This window comes from Oncorhynchus mykiss, chromosome 9 (assembly GCF_013265735.2).
Source record: "Oncorhynchus mykiss isolate Arlee chromosome 9, USDA_OmykA_1.1, whole genome shotgun sequence".
NCBI classification, from domain to species: Eukaryota; Metazoa; Chordata; class Actinopteri; order Salmoniformes; family Salmonidae; genus Oncorhynchus; species Oncorhynchus mykiss.
This window is the reverse complement of record NC_048573.1, coordinates 21,079,447-21,104,299: the sequence shown is the minus strand read 5'-3', so window position 1 is coordinate 21,104,299 and position 24,853 is coordinate 21,079,447. Positions and strand designations below refer to the sequence as shown.

At 41.4% G+C, this 24,853-nt stretch overlaps 1 protein-coding gene across 13 annotated transcripts in view; it reads left to right on the top strand.

The window, feature by feature from the left end:
• LOC110531730 (adhesion G protein-coupled receptor L3) overlaps positions 1-24,853 on the top strand; it is a 341,603-nt gene that overhangs the window by 168,347 nt on the left and 148,403 nt on the right. For all 13 annotated transcript variants that reach the window (XM_021615077.2, XM_021615078.2, XM_021615075.2 and 10 more), the window contains one exon: positions 13,327-13,436. In XM_021615077.2, the coding sequence (XP_021470752.2) occupies positions 13,327-13,436 (110 nt within the window). The remainder of the gene's footprint in view (positions 1-13,326; positions 13,437-24,853) is intronic.

Sequence of the window (24,853 nt, the reverse complement as noted above, 5' to 3'; positions counted from 1 at the left end):
TAATAACAACGAGTGGTGTCCACTGAATGCTGTCTTCCTGCATTGTGAAGAGGGAAAACCCATATTTTCCTGACGTTTGTGATGAATGACAGGTTGTTTCTTCATGCAAAATAGATTTGAGGTTTAAAATTCAATTAAGCTGCTTTATTTTAGGGGTTTATTGAAGGCGGGTAATTTTTACCCTGAGGACAAGAGGAGTATACAGAATGTTAAGACTAAACCAGGGTTAATATCATACTAACTATTATGTGTTATACTCATGACTCATCGCTTACAAAACATGTCTGTCCTCGTGTTGCTATATTGCCTCATGCTACACCCTCCATCCACCTTCCTCCACTACCATGAGTCATACTGTGTGTAGTGACCCCATCGAGTTTAAGCAGATTGTATTCCCTGGGGGCCCTAACCTTTCGATATCTTCTCCTCACCCCATATCTTGGGGTGCACCAACCGTGACATCTGAGGGTCTGGGCCACTTGAGGTTAGTTGGGTTACTCATGGGGTGCACTATGTACGCTTACTCATAATTTTACATTTACATTTAAGTCATTTAGCAGATGCTCTTATCCAGAGAAACTTACAGGAACAATTAGGGTTAAGTGCCTTGCTCAGGGAACATCGATAGATTTTTCACCTAGTCGGCTCATGGATTCGAATCAGCAACCTTTCGCTTACTGGCCCAACGCTCTTAGCCGCTAGTCTACCTGCCGCCCGATCATCTGTAGCCTTAGTCATTTCAGCGTGAGTAACAGGGAAAGAAGCAAGTGTCAAGGCGGCTAGCCTGTAACACAAGCCCTGTTCTTGTGGTTCAGGTTAGTACTGTGTGTGCCAATTTGGCACTGCCAAATAGGTTTGTCGACACTATGGCCAGATTGAGAACTCAAAGCTGGTCAACCTTGGCTAGTGAGGGGCAAAGTATTTTTATGTTAAGCACTTCAGAGACCTTGATTTAGCTAGAGATTTATACAAATTCAAGAGAATAGTCATTTATGCCAAGACACTTCTTTTCTGAGTCAATAAGTGTAGAAAATCGAAAAATCAGCAAGAGGGAATGTTTGGAGCGTTTGGTTATATTTGTCTCATCAATCATCGTGACCTGTAAACCAACCGAGAGACCCTTACACTCCGAAATGTGGTTTCAGTCATCCACCCTGAGAAAGCACCCATTCTTTTAAACACACACCACTATACAGTACTAGGAATTGCATATGTTTATCACGGACTCTGAGCATTGAGCTTACAGTTTCTTGGATTTCTGCCAAAGTGCTAGAGGGATAAAGCTGCTGTACTCGAATCCTATGGTGTGTTTTAGTATGATATACAAGTCAAAATACAATAACCCACAAGCAGGGCCGGCCCTAGCCTTTTGGGGGCCCTATGCGATCTTTGGTTGGGGGATCCCCCACCTCACAGCAAAACATTCAGGTGGCCTCCGTCTTGATGGTGGAGAAAGAAATGTATTTTTTAGGTATGTTTTCTGCAATTCTAGTCATTCTACCATAAGGTTGAACAATTCTATTCATTCCACCATAGGGTTGAACAATTCTATTCATTATACCATAGGGTTGAGCAATTCTATCCATTATACCATAGGGTTGAACATTTCTATTCATTATACCATAGGGTTGAACATTTCTATTCATTATACCATAGGGTTGAGCAATTCTATCCATTATACCATAGGGTTGAACAATTCTATTCATTATACCATAGGGTTGAACAATTCTATTCATTATACCATAGCGTTGAACAATTCTATTCATTCTACCATAGGGTTGAACAATTATATCCATTCTACCATAGGGTTGAACAATTCTACCTATTCTACCATAGGGTTGAACATTTCTATTCATTATACCATAGGGTTGAACAATTCTATTCATTATACCATAGGGTTGAACAATTCTACCTATTCTACCATAGGGTTGAACATTTCTATTCATTATACCATAGGGTTGAACAATTCTATCCATTCTACCATAGGGTTGAACAATTCTACCTATTCTACCATAGGGTTGTACAATTCTATTCATTCTACCATAGGGTTGAACAATTCTATTCATTCTACCATAGCGTTGAACAATTCTATTCATTCTACCATAGGGTTGAACAATTATATTCCTTCTACCATAGCGTTGAACAATTCTATCCATTCTACCATAGGGTTGAACAATTCTACCTATTCTACCATAGGGTTGAACATTTCTATTCATTCTACCATAGGGTTGAACAATTATATTCATTCTACCATAGGGTTGAACAATTCTATCCATTCTACCATAGGGTTGAACAATTATACCTATTCTACCATAGGGTTGAACAATTCTATTCATTCCACCATAGGGTTGAACAATTCTATCCATTCTACCATAGGGTTGAACAATTATACCTATTCTACCATAGGGTTGAACATTTCTATTCATTCTACCATAGGGTTGAACAATTCTATTCATTCTACCATAGGGTTGAACAATTCTATTCATTATACCATAGGGTTGAACAATTCTATCCATTCTACCATAGGGTTGAACAATTATACCTATTCTACCATAGGGTTGAACATTTCTATTCATTCTACCATAGGGTTGAACAATTCTATTCATTCTACCATAGGGTTGAACAATTCTATTCATTCTACCATAGCGTTGAACAATTCTATTCATTCTACCATAGCGTTGAACAATTCTATTCATTCTACCATAGGGTTGAACAATTCTACCCATTCTACCATAGGGTTGAACAATTCTACCTATTCTACCATAGGGTTGAACAATTCTACCTATTCTACCATAGTTTTGAACAATTATATTCATTCTACCATAGGGTTGAACAATTCTACCTATTCTACCATAGGGTTGAACAATTCTATTCATTCTACCATAGGGTTGAACAATTCTATTCATTCTACCATAGGGTTGAACAATTCTACCTATTCTACCATAGGGTTGAACAATTCTATTCATTCTACCATAGGGTTGAACAATTCTACCTATTCTACCTTAGGGTTGTGTATTACTATTCTTACTCTCAATAGTAAGTTGAGACCCCGACTGAGTTCCTTAAAAAAATGTTTTTGTTGTGGGCCCTAAGCGACCGCTTATGCCCACAAGCTCTGCAGCAGTCTGGGTTCTTGTCCATAAATGGTGAGGGAGGAGAGAGAGAGAGTCCATTTTATGATTTGGTGCCTACTTCTTTGTGGACACTATTCCTACAGGATGAATGGGGACTTATTTCAGATATACAATATAGGAGAGTGGGAATTGTGAGTAGCCAAAACTCACTATATGAAAAGCCACTAAACTATTGCAATGTCTGAGTAGGATTATGTTTGTCAGGGAGGAAAAAGTCCCAAGCTGCTCATATTTGGAGAAGTGCTCTCCCCTCCGTTCCAAAATCAAACCACAATGATCCAGATTCAATCAACCTAGAACCTTTCAATGTCTTCACAATTCCCCCACAACTCATATCCCCACGGGTAATTCAACTCCATTCATTCAGGGCCCGGAGAATAGCTTCTAAATACATTACAAGTTAGTCGTTTGATTGAGCAGTCACTTTTGTGCGTCTGCTTAGTTCCACGTAACTAATCCTGTGGAACTATAGAAAGGGGATCAGGTTTGTCGCCCAGAGTGCTTCATCAAAAGACAGGCACACAGCTCTTCTCTCCTCTCCAACCAGTCCTAATATTTATATATTTCTTAATTTCGTTACTTTACTTTTAGGTTTGCGTGTAGTGTTGAGAATGGTTAGATATTATAGCACTGTTGGACCTAGGAAAAACAAGCATTTTGCTACACCCCCCAATAACATCTGCTAAATACGTGTACCAACAAAATGTTATTTGATGATCCACTAATGCTAACTGAACATCCACTTCTGTAAACATTTGAGTTGACGTAAGCCACAGCAAGGGGCTTTATTGTATCTCCTTTACGTTATGATTGTCTTGATGGCTTGTCGTGATGCTCCATGGAGCTTAGAATACACCGCTGGGCTTGAGCGGTTTAAAATGGGGGTCCCCGTCAGCGCTGGGCATTAAATCCCCCTCCCACACGCCTTCCCTTGTATGTACTGTTTATGTTAATCTCCATTCAGCATGGGTTGTGGCGTCGGAGGACGGAAACATGACAAATGGATATAAAATATAGAACTGCCGACTGTGGAATGAAGAAGTCTCTGGATTTGTGTGATACATGTATTCAGTGATGCCATAATAGATGATTTATCAAGTTTGCGGTGTGCGAGTGAGCCAAGACATGGGACGCTAGCTCGCTCTATGCGTCCACGGCATGCGTGTCTGTGTAGGTTGGTGTATTGTGCCCTGCGAGATCTGTTTAACCTTGCCGATGCGTTCCATGTACGTGTGGGCACAGCTTCATAATATGAGCTTTTGCTAAGGTCGTTTTGATCCATGCCACTGTCAAGGCTAATGCAGTTTTAATACGAATTCAAAAGATTAGACTTCAGTCCACAGATAGATATCATGCCTTTGTGTGGCGCACTCAATATGTCTTGCACACCGAAGGGGACTGAGTGAAGGGCGTCAAAAGGCACACCCAATGAACACACAAACACAGTACACATGGCTCTCTACAACATCCTTGAATCTCGTTTTAAAAACAGTCTGGCACTGGAGAAGGACATGTCGCTGTAGTGTGGGGATAAGAGAGAGAGATAAGACATGCAGTTTTCTGACAGGCTGGAGGAAAAAGAGATGGATGCTGTGGCGCTCAGCTGGGACAGACAATGAATGAAGTGTACTGTAGGCAGGAGGACCATCACTAAAGCATAATGGGTCCCTACAGAGGGCCCAGGATGTTGACCCATTCTTCACTCTCTCGCTCTCTTCTCTCGTCTCCTCTGCCTCTCCTCTTTCTCTCGCTGTCTCTTGCTCTTGTTTCTAACTCCCTCTCTTTCTCTCACTTCTCCAAACTCATTTCAGACCTGTCCAGACCAGGTCGGATGAGACTGCTAGCTCCGGTCTCCTCGGTCTCCACTTTCACTCTCTAAAGAGTAGGGCACATTCTTTTTTTCTTGTTGCCACTGGTGGCAGACTAATAACAGATACTTTGTCAGCCTGACTGTAGCACTGTGATGCTTGTCCCCTTGCTAGCACACTCAAACAGACATGAAGGGGACACACCAGGGAATCGTTTTCTCAGAATAAGTAAAAGTTAAATGGAAGTGTTTGTTTCTTTTTTGACATGTTTATTCCTCAAAGATACTGAACTGTGGAAGAACTCAGTCCCTGTTGGTGGACTTCTTTGCAGTCAGTGCACCATATTCTGGCTGTTTTGGGAAATGTTTCTACAATATTCTTGTACAAATTGCTTATGTAGCAATTCCGTGCAGCTAATGCTACGGGTCACTATTATCTGAAATCCATAAATATTGTTCTGTCATAAGCAGTTTATTGGACTCGTCTGTATCTTTTTGACCAGATTTCAATCAGTATATCAGTCTATTGGCAGCTGAAGGAGGATATTGCTAGACGCTTTCCCGTGTTTTAGTTCTCAGATGCTGACTAATGTGTCATCTGAGGTGGACTGCACAGCCCCAGTATTGGACAGACACCATAGTGCTGTCTGTGTTCGGATGAGGGGGAGGCTGTGATGACTGAACCCGTTCATTGTCACTTTGGTGGCAGTGGTGGGATCAAGCAGCGATTATAGCGTTTACGGTTTGTGCTTACATGGTGCTCTGTGCTTTGTGCCGCATCCACTGTCATCAGCTGTGCTGTCTGAGCCCTAATCTGGCCACTGTAACAAATGGTGAGGGAGCAGGCAGCGAAGTGTAGGGAGGGACGGCTTGGCCGGGGGCTGCTGTAGGGGCGGTTTATGGCCAAATTGAAAAATTACGAGCAAAGGTTCTCCCCCCCAACAAGCTCTGAGATGGCGTTGAATACTAACGTCGACAGATGGTTATTTGCCTGAAACAGGCTGTTAATGTCAACATCTTTTTAAAAAAAAAATGTATCTCCTTAATTGAATATGATCATCTTTTGTCTTCCTGCCTATGTTCTGAGAGTACGCATGTTAGTGGTGCTCGTTTGTCGACGTGAAATAGTCTTTATTCAAATGCCATGGCGATGACAAGCGAACAGGAGGCCGAATATGCTGCAGTGAAACAGTTAATTATTTACTTCATGTTTTGCTGGAATGCCTACTGCAGATGCTGAATGTTTTTCTAAATGATGTTATCCTTTGTCCTTGATGCTTTTTTTTGCAGTAATCTAGGATCTGCTGCAGTAATCAAGGGTCTGCCAAGTTTGCAGCATACACATGACATAAGCCATTATAACTTGGCTTCTCAAATCAATGTTTTGAACACAATTTTTGTTCACCCAGAAAAAACAATTCACTCAAATGTATTTCTATTTAACTCTTACACTTACTAAACACAACGCCATTGATGTCATTCTTAACCTTCCCTAGAAGGGAAGCACTCCAACGCACATTTCTCGAGGGTGAAGTTCCCCCTAGGTACTGATCTAGGATCAGCTTCCCCTTCCCCAATTCTAACCTAATGAAACACTGGCCCAAGATCAGCGTCTGAGGGATATATGTGATCGTATTATTAATTTCCATGTTTGAATCATTCAACGTCCTGAGAATCTGTTGGCTCAATCTGCTAGTTCAAAGGGGCTGCGTCTGAGCCAAGAGTCTGATGAAACCCTGATTATCCTCCTAATTGGTCATTGTGAAGTCATAGCGCCACGTGGTACGGCATGCGGCCCCTTCCATCGATTCCTTCCCACTCTGCTATTGATTTGCACTTAATGTGTTTAATTTTATTTTTCATCTGGAGTATTATAGGGCCTAACTGTATGTGCCTTCAGGAAGTCAGTTCTCAGTTGACATGAGACTGAGGTATTTGTCCCAAATTGCACCCTATTCCATACATGGTTCACTACTTTTGATCAGAGCTATATTGGCCCTGGTCAAAAGTAGTGCACCAAATACGGCCTTGGTAAAAAGTAGTGCTATAAATTGGTAATAGGATGCCATTTGGGATGCAGGGTGATAGAGAGGTTAAATTTTAGGCTGTGCGCTGAATGATATGTGCCACAATGCCTTGTGGGAATTGGAATATGGGTCAAGACAGATGTAAAGACCGGGATTAAGTGTGCAATCTACATCATGGAGTATTATATTTTTTAATCCACCCCAGAGGAAATGTTTTACAAACCATGATTAAAGTTGCTGAATATGACAGGGCATTGAGTGGAACTGTTTGTTTGTCAACATGTTTTAATCAAAAAGATAATGTTCTATAGAGGATGGTATTGGCTTTGTAAAATAACCCTCCTACAAAGAGAGCTCTCTTTGAATATCCAAAAATGTATATTTAAATCTATTTAATCATGATAAACACGAGAGATTACATGATTGCTGTTTCTTGACAAATGTATTTAAGACGATGTACTGTGTGTGTGTGTGTGTGTGTGTGTGTGTGTGTGTTTGTGTGTATGTGCATGTTTTGAAGAGCTGCCTGTCCAATTTACCTTGCCTTTCTAACTCCATCTGACATCCAATCGCTTACACCTTCCCACCCCATCACCCTCGACAATTATTCCTTGATAGTAAACCAAGAGAGGATAGAGAAACCTGCCCGGTGATGAGGAAGGCCACTATAATTGTTTTCCCTTTTCATCAGCCTGACCCTTATTTATTTGAGTGACGTTTACAGCCTTTGAAATTAACTCTTCAAATGAACAAACAGTTCTCCAGATGTGTGTCTGACAGAGGCTCTTTTCCCCCTCGCCCCGTAACCTGGGGTGTGAGTGAGTGACGGCGAGGGGTCATGACCCCATAAAGCCAGGATGGGTGTTGGAGCTCCGGACCATATCTCATTAAAGGGGCACGGTCTTCACTCTCTCCCCTCACTGGAGCGATTGATTTGTCCAGGGCCAATCAATGTTAATTAAGGTGTAAGGGAACCCTTTAATTGTGCTATATGAATCATTGTGTCAGCTAGCGCCTTGACCTTCTCTGGCTTACATTGTGACGAACAGCTCCTCGTGCGAAGAAAATACATTCCAGATATTGCCAGGTGAGCATAGTAGATATCAGAGAAGATTTTGTTATAGGAGTTTTAGATTTATTTGTCACTTGTCAAGGGATGACCAAGAGTATAGGTTCACATGCATAGGTCAATACAGTATATTGTGAATGGCTCTCGTGAGAAGCACTGTAAATGCATTTGAGATCTTGTCAGATTAACCTAATAGATAGAATAATAGTTTTGGTAGTAAATATAATTTAGATAATCCAGGTAATGCTAGTAGATGTGCCAAATTACAGAGGAGGAACTTCTTGATGCAATTAAAGCATTTAAGTCCGGGAACTCCAAACCTGGTAGATTATCAGATGCTCAACAAAAAGGTCTGCTTTCATTATTACTGAAACATAGGTAAAGATCCAGTCCATCTAAAGAAATTGGAGGCCCCTTACACTTTAGTGTTCTGATGCAAAAATTCTAGTAAAATGCATCGCGCATAGAATTAAAAAGGTATTGTTGGATATTTTTTCTTGCTAATCAGACTGTTTTTTTACATGGACAAATCTCTTATAAAGTGGATTAAAGTCATGTATAGTAATCCTAGGTGTAAAATAGTCAATAATGGCTACTTCTCTGAAAGTATAAAACTGTCACGAGGAGTAAAACAAGGTTGTCCACTATCAGCATATCTATTTATTATGGCCATCGAAAAGTTAGCTAATAAAATCTGATCCAACAATAATATCAATGGGTTAGAAATCAAGGGCTTAAAAATAAAGGTGTCATTGTACGCTGAGGATTCATGCTTTTTTTTACATCCACAATTTGGATCCCTCCACATCCTCAGTGGATCTAGATAATTGTTCTAACCTCTCTCGATTACAACGAAATTATGATATTCAAATCCAAATTATGATATTCAAATCCAATATTACGTATTGGATCACAAAACAAATAAAACTTTTACATTACTGTGTAGTTAACCAATAAAACGTTCTGGCGGTGATGTGGACATACTTGGTACATATATCCCTTAAGAAAGAAATAATCACACTATAAAACATTTTAATAGAAAAAAATAGCAAAAATAGATATCTTGCCACCATGGAAAGGAAAATACTTGTCTATTTGTGGGAAAAATCACCTTGATTAACTCTTTAGTAATTTCCCAGTTGAACTATTTATTTTTGGTCTTGCCTACACATACCGAACTGTTTTTTGAATTATATTTGCAAAATAAATCAAATTTTATTTGGAAAGGCAAGCCAGACAAAATTAAATATGACTATTTATGTAATGAAAATGAATTCGGAGGGCAGAAATTCAATATTTTCCCTTTATTCAGATTACAACCTCTCACTTTTGGTTATTTTAAAATGAAATCATCTCCAACATTTTATTTTAAAACAAGCCACAGAAAGTTGGTTGCAATTTCAGTTTAATCCCCCAGAAAAGGCAAATAATACAACACATTTTCAAAAATGTTGAAAATGATTTTATATATATAATTAATATATATATACACAGTGAGGAGAACAAGTATTTGATACACTGCCGATTTTACAGGTTTTCTTACTTACAAAGCATGTAGAGGTCTGTCATTTTTATCATAGGTACACTTCAACTGTGAGAGATGGAATCCAGAAAAATCCAGAAAATCACATTGTATGATTTTTAAGTAATTAATTTGCATTTTATTGCATGACATAAGTATTTGATACATCAGAAAAGCAGAACTTAATATTTGGTACAAAACCTTTGTTTGCAAATACAGAGATCATATGTTTCCTGTAGTTCTTGACCAGGTTTTGAGGCAGGGTTTTGGCCCACTCCTCCATACAGACCGGGGTTTTGGGGCTGTCGCTGGGCAATACAGACTTTCAGCTCCCTCCAAAGATTTTCTATTGGGTTCAAGTCTGGAGACTGGCTTGGCCACTCCAGGACCTTGAGATGCTTCTACGGAGCCACTCCTTAGTTGCCCTGGCTGTGTGTTTCGGGTCATTTTCATGCTGGAAGACCCAGCCACGACCCATCTTCAATGCTCTTACTGAGGGAAGGAGGTTGTTGGCCAAGATCTCGCGATACATGGCCCCATCCATCCTCCCCTCAATACGGTGCAGTCGTCTTGTCCCCTTTGCAGAAAAGCATCCCCAAAGAATGATGTTTCCACCTCCATGCTTCACGGTTGGGATGGTGTTCTTGGGGTTGTACTCATCCTTCTTCTTCCTCCAAACACGGCGAGTGGAGTTTAGACCAAAAAGCTCTATTTTTGTCTCATCAGACCACATGACCTTCTCCCATTCCTCCTCAGGATCATCCAGATGGTCATTGGCAAACTTCAGACGGGCCTGGACATGCGCTGGCTTGAGCAGGGGGACCTTGCGTGTGCTGCAGGATTTTAATCCATGACGGCGTAGTGTGTTACTAATGGTTTTCTTTGAGACTGTGGTCCCAGCTCTCTTCAGGTCATTGACCAGGTATTGCCGTGTAGTTCTGGGCTGATCCCTCACCTTCCTCGTGATCATTGGGTGATTGACCGTCATCTTGAACTTCTTCCATTTTCTAATAATTGCGCCAACAGTTGTTGCCTTCTCACCAAGCTGCTTGCCTATTGTCCTGTAGCCCATCCCAGCCTTGTGCAGGTCTACAATTTTATCCCTGATGTTCTTACACACCTCTCTGATCTTGGCCATTGTGGAGAGGTTGGAGTCTGTCTGATTGAGTGTGTGGACAGGTGTCTTTTATACAGGTAACGAGTTCAAACAAGTGCAGTTAATACAGGTAATGAGTGGAGAACAGGAGGGTTTCTTAATGAAAAATTAACAGGTCTGTGAGAGCTGGAATTCTTACTGTTTGGTAGTAGATCAAACACTTATGTCATGCAATGAAATGCAAATGAATTACTTAAAAATCATACAATGTGATTTTCTGGATTTTTGTTTTAGATTCCGTCTCCCACAGTTGAAGTGTACCTATGATAAAAAATGACAGACCTCTACATGCTTTGTAAGTAGGAAGACCTGTATACACTTTGTAAATAATATGGTAAGTAGGACTGGTGGAAAAATATATGGAAATGTCTCCTCTACTCAAAATTACAACCAACTCATAGCAGCATTACCGCAAGTGGAAGGGGGGAAAAGTAGGGAACTTGTCTGTTATTAACCAAAATGTGTTAAAAGAAATTGGGATAAATAAAAATGTATACCAATTCTTGCAACCAATAGAATGTTATATACAGTGCCAGTCAAAAGTTTGGACACACCTACTCATTCAAGGGTTTTTCTTTATTTTTAACTTTTTTCTACATTGTAGAATAATAGTGAAGACATCAAAACTATGAAATAAAACATATGGAATCATGTAGTAACCAAAAAAGTATTTAACAAATCAAAATATATTTTATATTTGAGATTCTTCAAAGTAGCCACCCTTTGCTTGATGACAGCTTTGCACACTCTTGGCATCTTCTCAACCAGCTTCACCTGGAATGTTTTTGCAACAGTCTTGAAGGAGTTCCCACATATGCCAGGCACTTGTTGGCTGATTTTCCTTCACTCTGCAGTTCAACTCATCCCAAACCATCTCAATTGGGTTGTGGTAGGGTGATTGTGGAGGCCAGGTAATCTGATGCAGCACTCCATCACTCTCCTTCTTGGTCAAATAGCCCTTACACAGCCTGGAGGTGTGTTGGGTCATTGTCCTGTTGAAAAACAAATGATAGTCTCACTAAGCGCAAAACAAATTGGATGGCCTATCACTGCAGAATGCTGTGGTAGCCAAGCTTGTTAAGTGTGCCTTGAATTCTAAATAAATCACTGATTTAGTTAACGCTAATGAACTGATCCTCATGGATTTTGCGACTGCAGTTCTTAAAATTTTCCAGATTGACTGATCTTCATGTCTTAAAGTAATGGACTGTCGTTTTTCTTTGCTTATTTGAATTGTTCTTGACATAATAAGGACTTGGTACTTTAACAAAAAGGGCTCTCTTCTGTATACCTACCAGCCGTATAAAATATAAAATGTATTTTGATTTGTTTAACACTTTTTTGGTTACTACATGATTCCGTATGTTTTATTTCATAGTCTTGATGTCTTCACTATTATTCTACAATGTTGAAAAAAAATAAAATAAAGAAAAACCCTTCAATGAGTAGGTGTGTCCAAACTTTTGGTACTGTATGTATACAAAAAATATATATGGGGGATGCAGACAATTTCATTGACGGAAGCCACAATCTATCTGCACTATTAAAGCTGATCTGTCCCCTCAAAAAATATATTAAGAAGATAGAAAGAAGAGAAAAAGTAAATGTGCCAATTTGGTTGTATGATTTTATGGATTTTTACATGAAGCTGAGGTTCACGTGCCGGGGGCATGTGACCACCAACTCCTCTAGTGGTGACATTGACCTTTGCCTCCTGTTGGTCTACTGATGTGCACAGATGATTTATTCAGATCAATCGATACACTCGTTTAAGCATGTGATAGTTAATGTCGTGCAGTAAGTGTGGTGGGATCGAGCTTTGATTGATGACTGCCTAAAGTAAAATGGCAGACTTAAGACACTGCCAGCCAAGTAATTGTGTTAATAATGAAAGCCGAGGTGAAAGCTCTTTCGCGTCTGAGCCGATTTTGCACTCGGCCGACTGTGTCCTCTCCCAATCCGTCATGCCCTGAATATGAGTCTGCACGCGGTCTAAATTCATATCACGGCAGAGAAAATGAGTGCATCCCAAATGGCACCCTATTTACTACATAATGCACGACTTCTGACCAGGTCTCAAAGGGCTCTGGTCAAAAGCAGTGCACTATAAAGGAAATAAGGTGTCGTTTAGGACACAGACATTGTTTTAGCCCGAGTCCAACCTTCTTCTTCTCGCCAAATGGATGATTTTACCGTTGGCGGCTTGGCAGTCAATGTTCACTGAACCCGCAATGCATCAATTCCTCAGTCTGAGCAGCAAAATGAAATGGGAATTCATTCTAGTTCATTAGCCACTCGCTAAATGTTTATCATAGCAACATCAGCGTTTTATTGTGGTACCTCTGGATATTGACTGTAATGGTTCTATTATCAGTATATCTGAATTCACAAACACACCCATGTAACGGTCCAACACATGGTTAAAACGTTCATTTTGATGTCCTGGATAGTTGGTCCTTGCATCCATAGCTGTCTATAAAGTGTTACATTTCTCTATCGCCATCCCTTATCTGGTGACCAAAAACACTTTCAGAATGACTGATTTGTTGTTGTTTGAATCCCAGATTGCCCCTTTTAACCTTTTAAGCTGACCTTTTTCCTTCCTTTTCAGATGTAATAATCGGACCCAGTGTGCTGTAGTGGCTGGACTAGATGTATTTCCTGACCCTTGCCCCGGAACCTATAAGTACCTTGAGGTCCAGTACGAATGTGTACCCTACAGTACGTATTTCTTCATTCTCTTGTGTTCTTCTAAACAGTTCATGGATACTTTCAAAATTGCACTCTATTTCCTATATAGTGCACTACCTACTGTATGTGGCTCTGGTCAGTAGTGCACTATAAAGAGAATAGGGTGCCATTTGGGATGAAGCCCATGACATAGTGCATGATACATGTTGTATTGTAATGCTCTTCTTCGTCTTGCTTAATTCCATGTAACAGCAATGCCACTTCACTCTGTCACATACAAAAATGTATGATTGTGTCCTTAACATGTCTTTATGTTGAAGTTAATGTGGTCCCTTTTAAGTAAGCTGCTACAGTATATAGGAAGGTACGGTAGCAACTCTGGCACTGGAAAATGTCACTAACTGACTCTGGTACCTCTCAATGTATGCAAACGTGGAAAATGAATGTTACGCAGGACAATATGGTTACCTTCATTCAAAACCAAGGTACTTTGTCTCATATGTCTGTTTGAATGTCAGATCTATTTCTCTTCTATCCAACTCATCATTTAAAATGTTCACGTATGAATAACAGTGTCAATGATATTCTAGCACCGGCCATGTTGGGCTTATAATAAATATCTGTTAGTGGATTTCTGATGTTGACGGTATTGATTGCTTTGGGGGTTTGATGTTAAAGTGAGACGTTGGATTCAAGGTAGATTCAGATTTAATGTAGAATTAGTCTTCAATGTATTACCAAAGAGCTATCATCCATAAGGAAATCAGTATTGACATTTTGATGTTGATGTCATTCATCTTCCACAAATTCTTGACAGCGTTTTCAGAAAACTGACAAGACTGACTGATTTCTGTCAGTAGAGGTCATTGTAAATATAAAACCACAAAGCTAGCCCTAATTGATGATGAAACAAAACCAGATGCTCTGGAATTGGTTAATCAATTTGCTCACACACCTAAACGAAAATATTGCATCATCAACCGATTATTTTCTGAGTGTTCACCTTCTGCTCTAACTATTCACGCTTCTGTTAGAGCTATTACCAACTGTCAAGTTAGAGCATTAGCATCAAAGGCAGTTTAGCTTGATTCAAAATGCAGTTGTGTTCGCTTAGATTCTAGCCAGTCCATTTTTCACGCACACTTCCTTTAAGAGATGAGAGACCTAGGCCTGAACCTTCAAAACCTAAAAAACAGCATGCCTTTCAGCCACGGTGGCATCATAGCATGGCCTAAGAACCCCAAAGGTATCCATGACTGAATTGGAAATGGAAATTGTTTGAGGTTTGAATAGAATACTCAGCGTGCAGACGGGAGTAAACAGACGAACAGGAAGAGAGGATGAGGTCACAGGAAGTGCACAGACATTATCGTGTGACGTCCCACATTGTTATTCGCTGAACCTCGAAAAGAGAAAGTCGTTTACTGTGGAACCGAAGGTGTCTAACCAAATGGGATTTATTAACTACTGTAATTTGGAATGAACTTGAAGTGACGTTTAAAGTCAATTATATTTGCTTCCATCCAGCTTGTTGCCTTTGAAGAATGGATTGCTGCTTGCTTGGCATCAAATGAAACAAATGTCACACATCAGATCTTATCATTTCATTTTGAGGTGCTTTAATCTATATTTGCTATATTAACAAATCGTTCTCATCTTATTGAGAATATGCACCATATTTGACATATTTAGCTTGGTTCATTGAGCCAAATAACCATACCTGGTTGTTTCCACCGCTGTCTTATTGACAACTCATATTAAGCGCGTAGTATTTTTTCTTTATCCTCTCTCTCTCTTTCTACCCCCCCCTCCCCCCCATCACTCTCTTTCACCCTCTCTCTCTGCCTATATCTATATCCCTCAATCTCTCTCTCTTCCTGTGCAGGACGTTTTCATCAGTATTCCGGTGCTGAAAGCAGGCACTGTCAGTATAAGTTACAGCTCCTCTCTCCATCTTCCATCAGCAGAGGAGAATGGCTCCATCAGACCCACACCTGTAATAATAGGGAATGATACGCTGCAGAGAGCTTCACGCTGATGCGATATGATATTGATTTTATTAATTGGTGATTCGATTCGAGCCATGAATCGTAATGGAAATGCAATGGCGGATATTCTGGGAGCCAGCCACACCAGTGTTTTCCTATGATGTGGGGCAATGCAGACCAAGCTCTTACTCAGCCTGTCATTTTGGAATAATCACTAGCTTCCTTTTTCTATTTGGTCCAATACAATACAACAAGAACGCAGCAGCATTGAGGCAACCATGCTGCCCCTGAGCCTATGTGTGTCATGGATCCATCCTTGTGGGTAAATTAGTATAAAAAAAAGCCATCTTTGCGTTCGTGTCAGCATGGACTGGTGTTTGTCCAATGTACTCCTAGTGTTTAGACGTGCTCTGCCATACACTCTGAGGATTACCACGGCTACCCTTTGGAATGAGTGATGCACCCGTTGTGAGGATGACATAAGCAAGACAGGGATCAGATGGCCGATATGTCAACGTCTCTCGCCGGGTCCGCCTTCAAACCTTGACTCTCTTCCTTCATCCCTGAAATAATCACTGATGTAACGTGGATGGATTGTTCAGTGAAAGCTTGTCACTGCATTGCTTCCACCAATCTCATCATGTCAAATCGGTGGTTACCTCGAAGGAAGTTAGGAATGAAGGATGCATTTTAAGAGGATTCCTACAAATTGATTCAGAAAGATGCCTGTCTCGTCCGTCCCCGTCCCCTCAACCTGGCTCTGTAACGCACTCCTTTCAACGGCCAGGTTCCGACCTCAGAGGTTGTATTTCTTTAGAGGTCAACACTGTTTCACAGTACCCTCTGCCCCCACTCTTTCCCAGCTTTAATGAATCACCCATTACTCATAACAGAGAGCTCCCGAGACCCCTGCAGGGTCATGAAAGAAAACACATCCCCGGGTGAAATGGCCTATGTCCCTTGTGGAATGTTTCACCAACCACCACCAGTGTTTCGTCCTGGCATGGCCTCTCCCAACCTCTACCTCCCTTTCCTCTCTCTTTCCCTATTATGACTAATTACATCTCTAATTGTGTGCTGTTACCATGGCGAATGTACTGACCTTGATTTTGGAAAATAAATCCTGACACGAGAACAGTGTAATTATAGCACTCACTTTAAGGAAGTTTTTTGTTTCTGCTCCAAAATGCAAAATGGATACATCTGTGAGAGCGAGCCGGAGAGAGAGGGAGAATGTCCATAGCTAAACAATCTCCAGAGCTTCCCTGTTCTTCCACAGTAATAAAGACAATGTACAACCCCCACAATGCCAGCCCCCAAAACAGCCTGTGTGTGCTAGCTAAGCCAAGATGTGTAATTCAAGGCTTGATTCATCTCAAATAAGGATATCCGCAGCTATATGTCTAAGGCCTGGCACACCCGGTCAGGCTGAAATGACATTTTTGCTTCTACTTAGCAATTTTTTTGTTTCATGGTATTTCGTCCAACAATATTAGGATTAAAAAAACTAAAAAGCAAGACTCCACACATACAGTGCCTTGCGAAAGTATTCGGCCCCCTTGAACTTTGCGACCTTTTGCCACATTTCAGGCTTCAAACATAAAGATATAAAACTGTATTTTTTGTGAAGAATCAACAACAAGTGGGACACAATCATGAAGTGGAACGACATTTATTGGATATTTCAAACTTTTTTAACAAATCAAAAACTGAAAAATTGGGTGTGCAAAATTATTCAGCCCCCTTAAGTTAATACTTTGTAGCGCCACCTTTTGCTGCGATTACAGCTGTAAGTCGCTTGGGGTATGTCTCTATCAGTTTTGCACATCGAGAGACTGAAATTTTTTCCCATTCCTCCTTGCAAAACAGCTCGAGCTCAGTGAGGTTGGATGGAGAGCATTTGTGAACAGCAGTTTTCAGTTCTTTCCACAGATTCTCGATTGGATTCAGGTCTGGACTTTGACTTGGCCATTCTAACACCTGGATATGTTTATTTTTGAACCATTCCATTGTAGATTTTGCTTTATGTTTTGGATCATTGTCTTGTTGGAAGACAAATCTCCGTCCCAGTCTCAGGTCTTTTGCAGACTCCATCAGGTTTTCTTCCAGAATGTTCCTGTATTTGGCTCCATCTATCTTCCCATCAATTTTAACCATCTTCCCTGTCCCTGCTGAAGAAAAGCAGGCCCAAACCATGATGCTGCCACCACCATGTTTGACAGTGGGGATGGTGTGTTCAGCTGTGTTGCTTTTACGCCAAACATAACGTTTTGCATTGTTGCCAAAAAGTTCAATTTTGGTTTCATCTGACCAGAGCACCTTCTTCCAAATGTTTAGTGTGTCTCCCAGGTGGCTTGTGACAAACTTTAAACGACACTTTTTATGGATATCTTTAAGAAATGGCTTTCTTCTTGCCACTATTCCATAAAGGCCAGATTTGTGCAATATACGACTGATTGTTGTCCTATGGACAGCGTCTCCCACCTCAGCAGTAGATCTCTGCAGTTCATCCAGAGTGATCATGGGCCTCTTGGCTGCATCTCTGATCAGTCTTCTCCTTGTATGAGCTGAAAGTTTAGATGGACGGCCAGGTCTTGGTAGATTTTCAGTGGTCTGATACTCCTTCCATTTCAATATTATCGCTTGCACAGTGCTCCTTGGGATGTTTAAAGCTTGGGAAATCTTTTTGTATCCAAATCCGGCTTTAAACTTCTTCACAACAGTATCTCGGACCTGCCTGGTGTGTTCCTTGTTCTTCATGATGCTCTCTGCGCTTTTAACGGACCTCTGAGACTATCACAGTGCAGGTGCATTTATACGGAGACTTGATTACACACAGGTGGATTGTATTTATCATCATTAGTCATTTAGGTCAACATTGGATCATTCAGAGATCCTCACTGAACTTCTGGAGAGAGTTTGCTGCACTGAAAGTAAAGGGGCTGAATAATTTTGCACGCCCAATTTTTCAGTTTTTGATTTGTTAAAAAAGTTTGAAATATCCAATAAATGTCGTTCCACTTCATGATTGTGTCCCACTTGTTGTTGATTCCTCACAAAAAATACAGTTTTATATCTTTATGTTTGAAGACTGAAATGTGGCAAAAGGTCGCAAAGTTCAAGGGGGCCGAATACTTTCGCAAGGCACTGTACATTTCCCATTTGCATATTTTAATACAATATCTCTGAAAAAAGTTATATTTGCATCTACATTCATCTGGCAAAAGTTGATTGTGATGTGATTAAGGGAAAAGAAGGATCTTTTTAAGGTGTGGTGCCTGGCCTTAATTTGCTTATAATTCATTCCGCATGGACAAGCAATCAGTCGTTAATAAGCAGCAACAGGTTCGGCGGCCTAATCGAATCAAGCGTCGGATTCTTTTGGCACAACGCTCAGCACCTGCCGCAGTCATCGCCCATCGGTCGGCATTGACCAAAGCTGGAAGGCAGATGAAAACTGTGAAATCAATGCGGCCTCGGCGCGTGGGTGTCTTTTTACAATTCCGCCCCTGCTCAATGTTGTCATTATGGGCACCGCCACAGTCGCGCCTTTAGTAAACAGCACCTGTGTGACTGTTTGGCTGACAAGACGCTTTGTCATACTCCATTGTGCTTGCTGAGGTTGATTCAAATTGGATTTGTTATTGTTATGAAAATGTATGATATATGAATTAAAAATTAGCGAGGATATAAGTTTGAATCTAGATGCTTAAGAGGAAAATACTTTGTCTGTGCCGGTGTGGCCGTTTGTCATTCACACAGTCACTAATAGCATCAACATCTAGCCTATGATGCTGCTAGAATTGGATTGCTGTATTTATCTGTATCACATCAAAGATGATCACGCCGATTGTATACATATAACTGGCTCAGTCAGTCAGCCATTAGCCATTAGTTGTGTTTTTTGTGCATTCACACACCAGGTACAAATTCGCCACTCACTCTTTCTCTCGTCCTACTTGATTGACCTAATGTGCTCGTCTATCCTACTCACTGACGGAGAGTCTCCCCTCACCTGAATGACTAGGTCTATGTCTCCTCATGTGTGAAGGGAGATTGCAGTGCTGTCACATCGTTTAGTGACAGCTGATCACCCTGTAACTGGGAAAGGCTTATGATGATGGCTTCTGATCTCACACAGTGTGTGTGCAAATGTGAGAGGGAAGACAAATCCATGACCTGTATCTCGAATATCACAGTCGTTTGGTTTTAACACTGATCTGGAAACTGATTGTATGTCCATGGTTTTAACTGGTAGGCCCCCACATCCACAGTCATTGGTTTTAACACTGATCTGGAAACTGATTGTATGTCCATAGTTTTAACTGGTAGGCCCCCACATCCACAGCCATTGGTTTTAACACTGATCTGGAAACTGATTGTATGTCCATGGTTTTAACTGGTAGGCCCCCACATCCACAGTCATTGGTTTTAACACTGATCTGGAAACTGATTGTATGTCCATGGTTTTAACTGGTAGGCCCCCACATCCACAGTCATTGGTTTTAACACTGATCTGGAAACTGATTGTATGTCCATGGTTTTAACTGGTAGGCCCCCACATCCACAGTCATTGGTTTTAACACTGATCTGGAAACTGATTGTATGTCCATGGTTTTAACTGGTAGGCCCCCACATCCACAGTCATTGGTTTTAACACTGATCTGGAAACTGATTGTATGTCCATGGTTTTAACTGGTAGGCCCTCACATCCACAGTCATATTGTGTTTTGTCACGGATTGATTAAAGGCAACATTCACTCTATTTCAACATCAAATTCATTATCTCCAGCGCTATGTAAAGACGCAGGGTTTCTAGGTTTTGTCTGCAAAAAAATAGATATGTTTTCCCGATCTAGAGACACTGATGACATCTGGTGTGGGCCAGGTGATTTTAACCAACTGTGAGCAGGCAAAGGCTACTTACTACACTGAACAAAAATATAAACGCAACATGCAAAAATGTCAATGATTTTACTGAGCTACAGTTCAGAGAAGGAAATCAGATAATTGAAATACATTCATTAGGCCCTAATCTATGGATTTCACATGACTGGGAATAGAGATATGCATCTGTTGGTCACAGATACCTTAAAAAAAGGTAGGGGTGTGGATCAGAAAACCAGTCAGTGTCTGGTGTGACCACCATTTGCCATCTCCTTCGTGTAGAGTTGAATAGGATGTTGATTGTGGCCTACGCAAGCAATGTTGTCCCACTCCTCTTTAATGGCTGTGTGAAGTTGCTGGATATTGGCGGGAACTGGAACACTTTCAGCTTCCAGGAATTGTGTACAGATCCTTGCGCCATGGGGCTGTGCGTTATCATGCTGAAACATGATGTGATTAGCGGCGGATGAATGGCACGACAATGGGCCTCAGGATCTCATCAAGGTATCTCTGTGCATTCAAATTGCCATTGATAAAATGCAATTGTGTTTGTTGTCCGTAGCTTATACCTGCCCATACCATAACCCCACTGACAGAATGTGGCACTCTGTTCACAACGTTGACATCAGCAAACCAAACGCCCACATGACGCCAGAAACGCTGTCTGACATCTGCCCAGTACAGTTGAAGCCACGATTAATCTGTGAAGCGCACACTTCTCCAGTCGGTTACTTCATTGGGAAAATGACCCACAGTTTCATCAGCTGTCCGGATGGCTGGTCTCAGATGATCCCGCAGGCGAAGAAGCCAGATATGGAGGTCCTGGGCTGGCGTGGTTACATGTGGTCTGCGGTTGTGAGGCTGGTTGTATCTACTGCAGAATTTTGTAAAACAACTTTGGAGGTGGCTTATGGTAGAGAACATTCAATTCTCTGGATACATTTCTGCAGTCAGCATGCCAATTGCATGCACCCACAAAACTTGTTATGTGGCATTGTTATGTGCAAAAACGGTGCATTTTAGAGCAGCCTTTTATTGCCCCAGCACAAGGTGCACCTGTTTAATGATCATACTTTTTAATCACCTTCTTTATGCCACGCCTGTCAGGTGGATGGATTATCTTGGCAAAGGATAAATGCTCACTAACAGGGATGTAAACAAATTTGAGAAAAATATTATGTTTGTGCGTAGGGGGCATTTCTGGGATCTTTAATTTCAGCTCATGGAACATGGGACCAACGCTTTACATGTTGGGTTTTATATTTTTGTTCAGTGTAAGAGGAATACATAATAATACATTGGTCAATGGACCTACTTCTTACTTCCAGAAGAATACAGAGTGAAGCTAGATTATCATAGGAGATACATGGAGAGGCAACACACTTCTGGAAATAGACATTAATGCTTGTATTTTCCTGCATTTTTCCAGTAGAGTGGGTCAGTAATTGCCCAGGAAGGGTGCGATTACCAATGTGGATGAATGTCGGCGTGAATGCTTTCCCCCCCGTAATAGCCATGTGGGCCTGGTGTAATCTATCAGGTTCTCGTTCTGGGTGTTCTCTTTTTGTCCTTCATGCGCACACACAAACACAAACACAAAAAGCCGATCCAGGCATTAACACACACACAAACACTTTTTGAAACGGGTTCTAAGTTCAGAGAAAAGAGAAACCAAAGCACAAGGGCGGCTCGGTGCCATGGCTATCACTCTAATTGGAGATTGGCCTCTTTAGAGTCTCTCTTTGTGATATTGCCCTGCTAATCAAAGTTCCGACATTGTGACTCATGTAATGAAGCACCCTCTTTCTTCTGTGGTCTTTCACCAAACCCTCTTTACCACCAGACTAAAAGCTTTCTCCTTATGTCATCTCTGCATGCTTTCTCTTGCTGCCCTTTCTGAAATATCAAGGTCTCTGGAATCAAGGCATCTTTAGGAAGTGCAATTAAGTTACTTCTGCTCCAATTCCGGTTCATGTTCCTGAAAATGTATTTCATGTTTTTTTTCTTCTCTTGCTTGTGTTTTCCCCTGTATCGGTCTGTCGGCTGCCTCTCCCCGGTGCATGACTGATTGACCGTGCGCCAAGTCCTTGCACCTTTCTCACACGCAAACGCGCACACACACACACACACACACACACACACACACACACACACACACACACACACACACACATACTGAACATATACATACACACACACACACTGGCGGGTTCCTGCATCGTCAAGGTTATGAAAGAGCACAGCTACCACTCCCAGGGTGGGAGAGCGACCGAGGGGGAAAGGAGAGAAAGAGGATAGGAGTGTCGGCGGGAGGGAGCGAGAAAAATGGAGGACAGAGGAGGAGAGAAGCGGGGGAGAATACGAGAGGGACAGGGGGCATGGAGAAAGAGGGAAGGAAAAGGAATAGACTGAGCAAGAGGTTAAGAGAGAGGGATGAAGGATGGATGGATGGATGGAGGGAGAGAGAAAAAAATAGGGCAAAATTGTACCCGTGACCTCCCACATGCTATTGAAAGCATCTAATTTCTGTCATTAATTAAGAAATGGAATAGTCACCGTGCCCTCCCTCCTAGGTTCAGAGCACAGGAAGAGGAGGAGGGGAGGAGAGGAAAGGGGGCGAAATATAACCAAAATGGCCTCCGTTCAACCATGAATCTCTATTAGCTTCTAATGATACCATTCAGCCACCTCACCGCCATTGGGAAGCGTTAATTATTGAAATGCACACCTATACAGCTGTCATTTACGTGGGCAGGGCTAGCGAGGCTTAGTGTCAGTCAGGCCTTTTAGTATTTGCAGATAGCTGTATGCCTTGAATAAGGAATTGGCGTTCTTTAGACATTTAAGTATGGTGATGTGAATTTTGAGGTCCAATAGGCTCCTATTCTGATCTTGTGTTCACTAATTGGTCTTTGGACCAATCAGATCAGCTCGGAAAAAGACCTGATGTGAAAAGATCTGTGATTGGTAAAAATATCAGAATTGTGCTGCCTGTATGAACGCAGCCATATGTACATGTGTAAGGGTCGACGCTGGTAGAGACAAGAAGCAGGTACAGAGAGTGAACATTTAATGGCGACGGACATGGGACAGTACAGCGTCTGGACGTGAACACATAACATTAATGCAGACACAGGGAACAAACAGGACAGCCCTCGACCGCCAGAGAGGGAGAGCGGAGGCAGGCGTGACAACATGTATGTCAAATATGTAGATATGGTGTGACACAGCGCTTGATATGTGACACAAGTAGTTGAATTAAGACTGTTTTGAAGTTGGGAGGTTTGAGAGGTAGATTATATTCATACGTGTCACATATGATGTTTGAAACACCATATCTTCACAAACGGAAGAGTTCAGGAGAAGTTTATTTAGGTTGTCCATACTGCTGAAATTCAGCTAAATGCCTAGATGTGAACATGTATAAAAAGCAACGTATTCTGTTTGAAAATATCAACGTCAGTTTCCTCATATGGATGGATAGGATGACCATGCAGCTTATTTGATTTGATAGGGTAGCTTAGCCGGTTAGATCCATTGCGTGGTGAAATGCTATTGGCTGCCAACACTTGGAAGTGCGGTTAGAGGCGTGTCCAAACCTGTTGAATAGTACACATCAAAGTCGGTGAGTGGTGATGACCAAACAAAAGATAAATTAACCCTAATTGCCGTCATCATCATCACAGCCATCGACAAAATGTTTATTCTGTATATTTACAGGAATAGCAAGTAGGTATCTATTTCTTGGATAATTTTATACGACCTATGCATCAGCAGATGGCAGGAAAGATATTGCTGTTTCTGCCCTTGGCCAAATATGAAAATAGACATTGACTATATCTACTCTAGTACAGCAGAGACTCTGTTTGGCCTGGAAGCCATTTTACATTCACTTCACTGTGCCGGAAGGTCATACGGCCCGTGGACCTTCTTCCCCTAGTATACCAACAGGTTGTGTAGACCATATCCACGACCGTCTCTTGGCTAAACGTTGTTCAAGTGGCATTTCTCTCTGATACTCTCTTTGAACTGTCCAAATGCATTTCAACCCGTGAAATGTGAGTAGTTTGATTTGGAGAGGATATATTCATAACCATTCTGCTTTGAGAAGATTGCTTGGCTGAGCCAGTATACACTTAGTACACTCAGACAGGCAGACTTCTAATGACTCTGTGACAACCATGACCAAAATCGTATTAAGGTCACAATGGGGAAAAGGCGCATTTCATATGAATCAATTATCTTGTTTCTCCATCCTTTTTCCTTTAATCTTAGTGCCACTGAACTAACCTATCCTGGGTACGTCGCTAGCAGCCCGGCCACGCCTTTTCTAGATAAATAATTGCAAACAGCCAGAGTGATTTTACCTTGGGGACGTACACGGAAGATGACAGGGAACATGCGGAACGTGTAACCACGGAAGTGGCGGCGTCTTGTGACAAGGACACCGGGCGCGTCCCACGGCTACTTGCTCGCCCATCTCTTCGCAATCCCGCCATCTCTTAAAAGAGCTAATGGTTTTTGCTACAGATCATTACCCTCCCTCACAACCGCTAGCGATCACTCAATCAA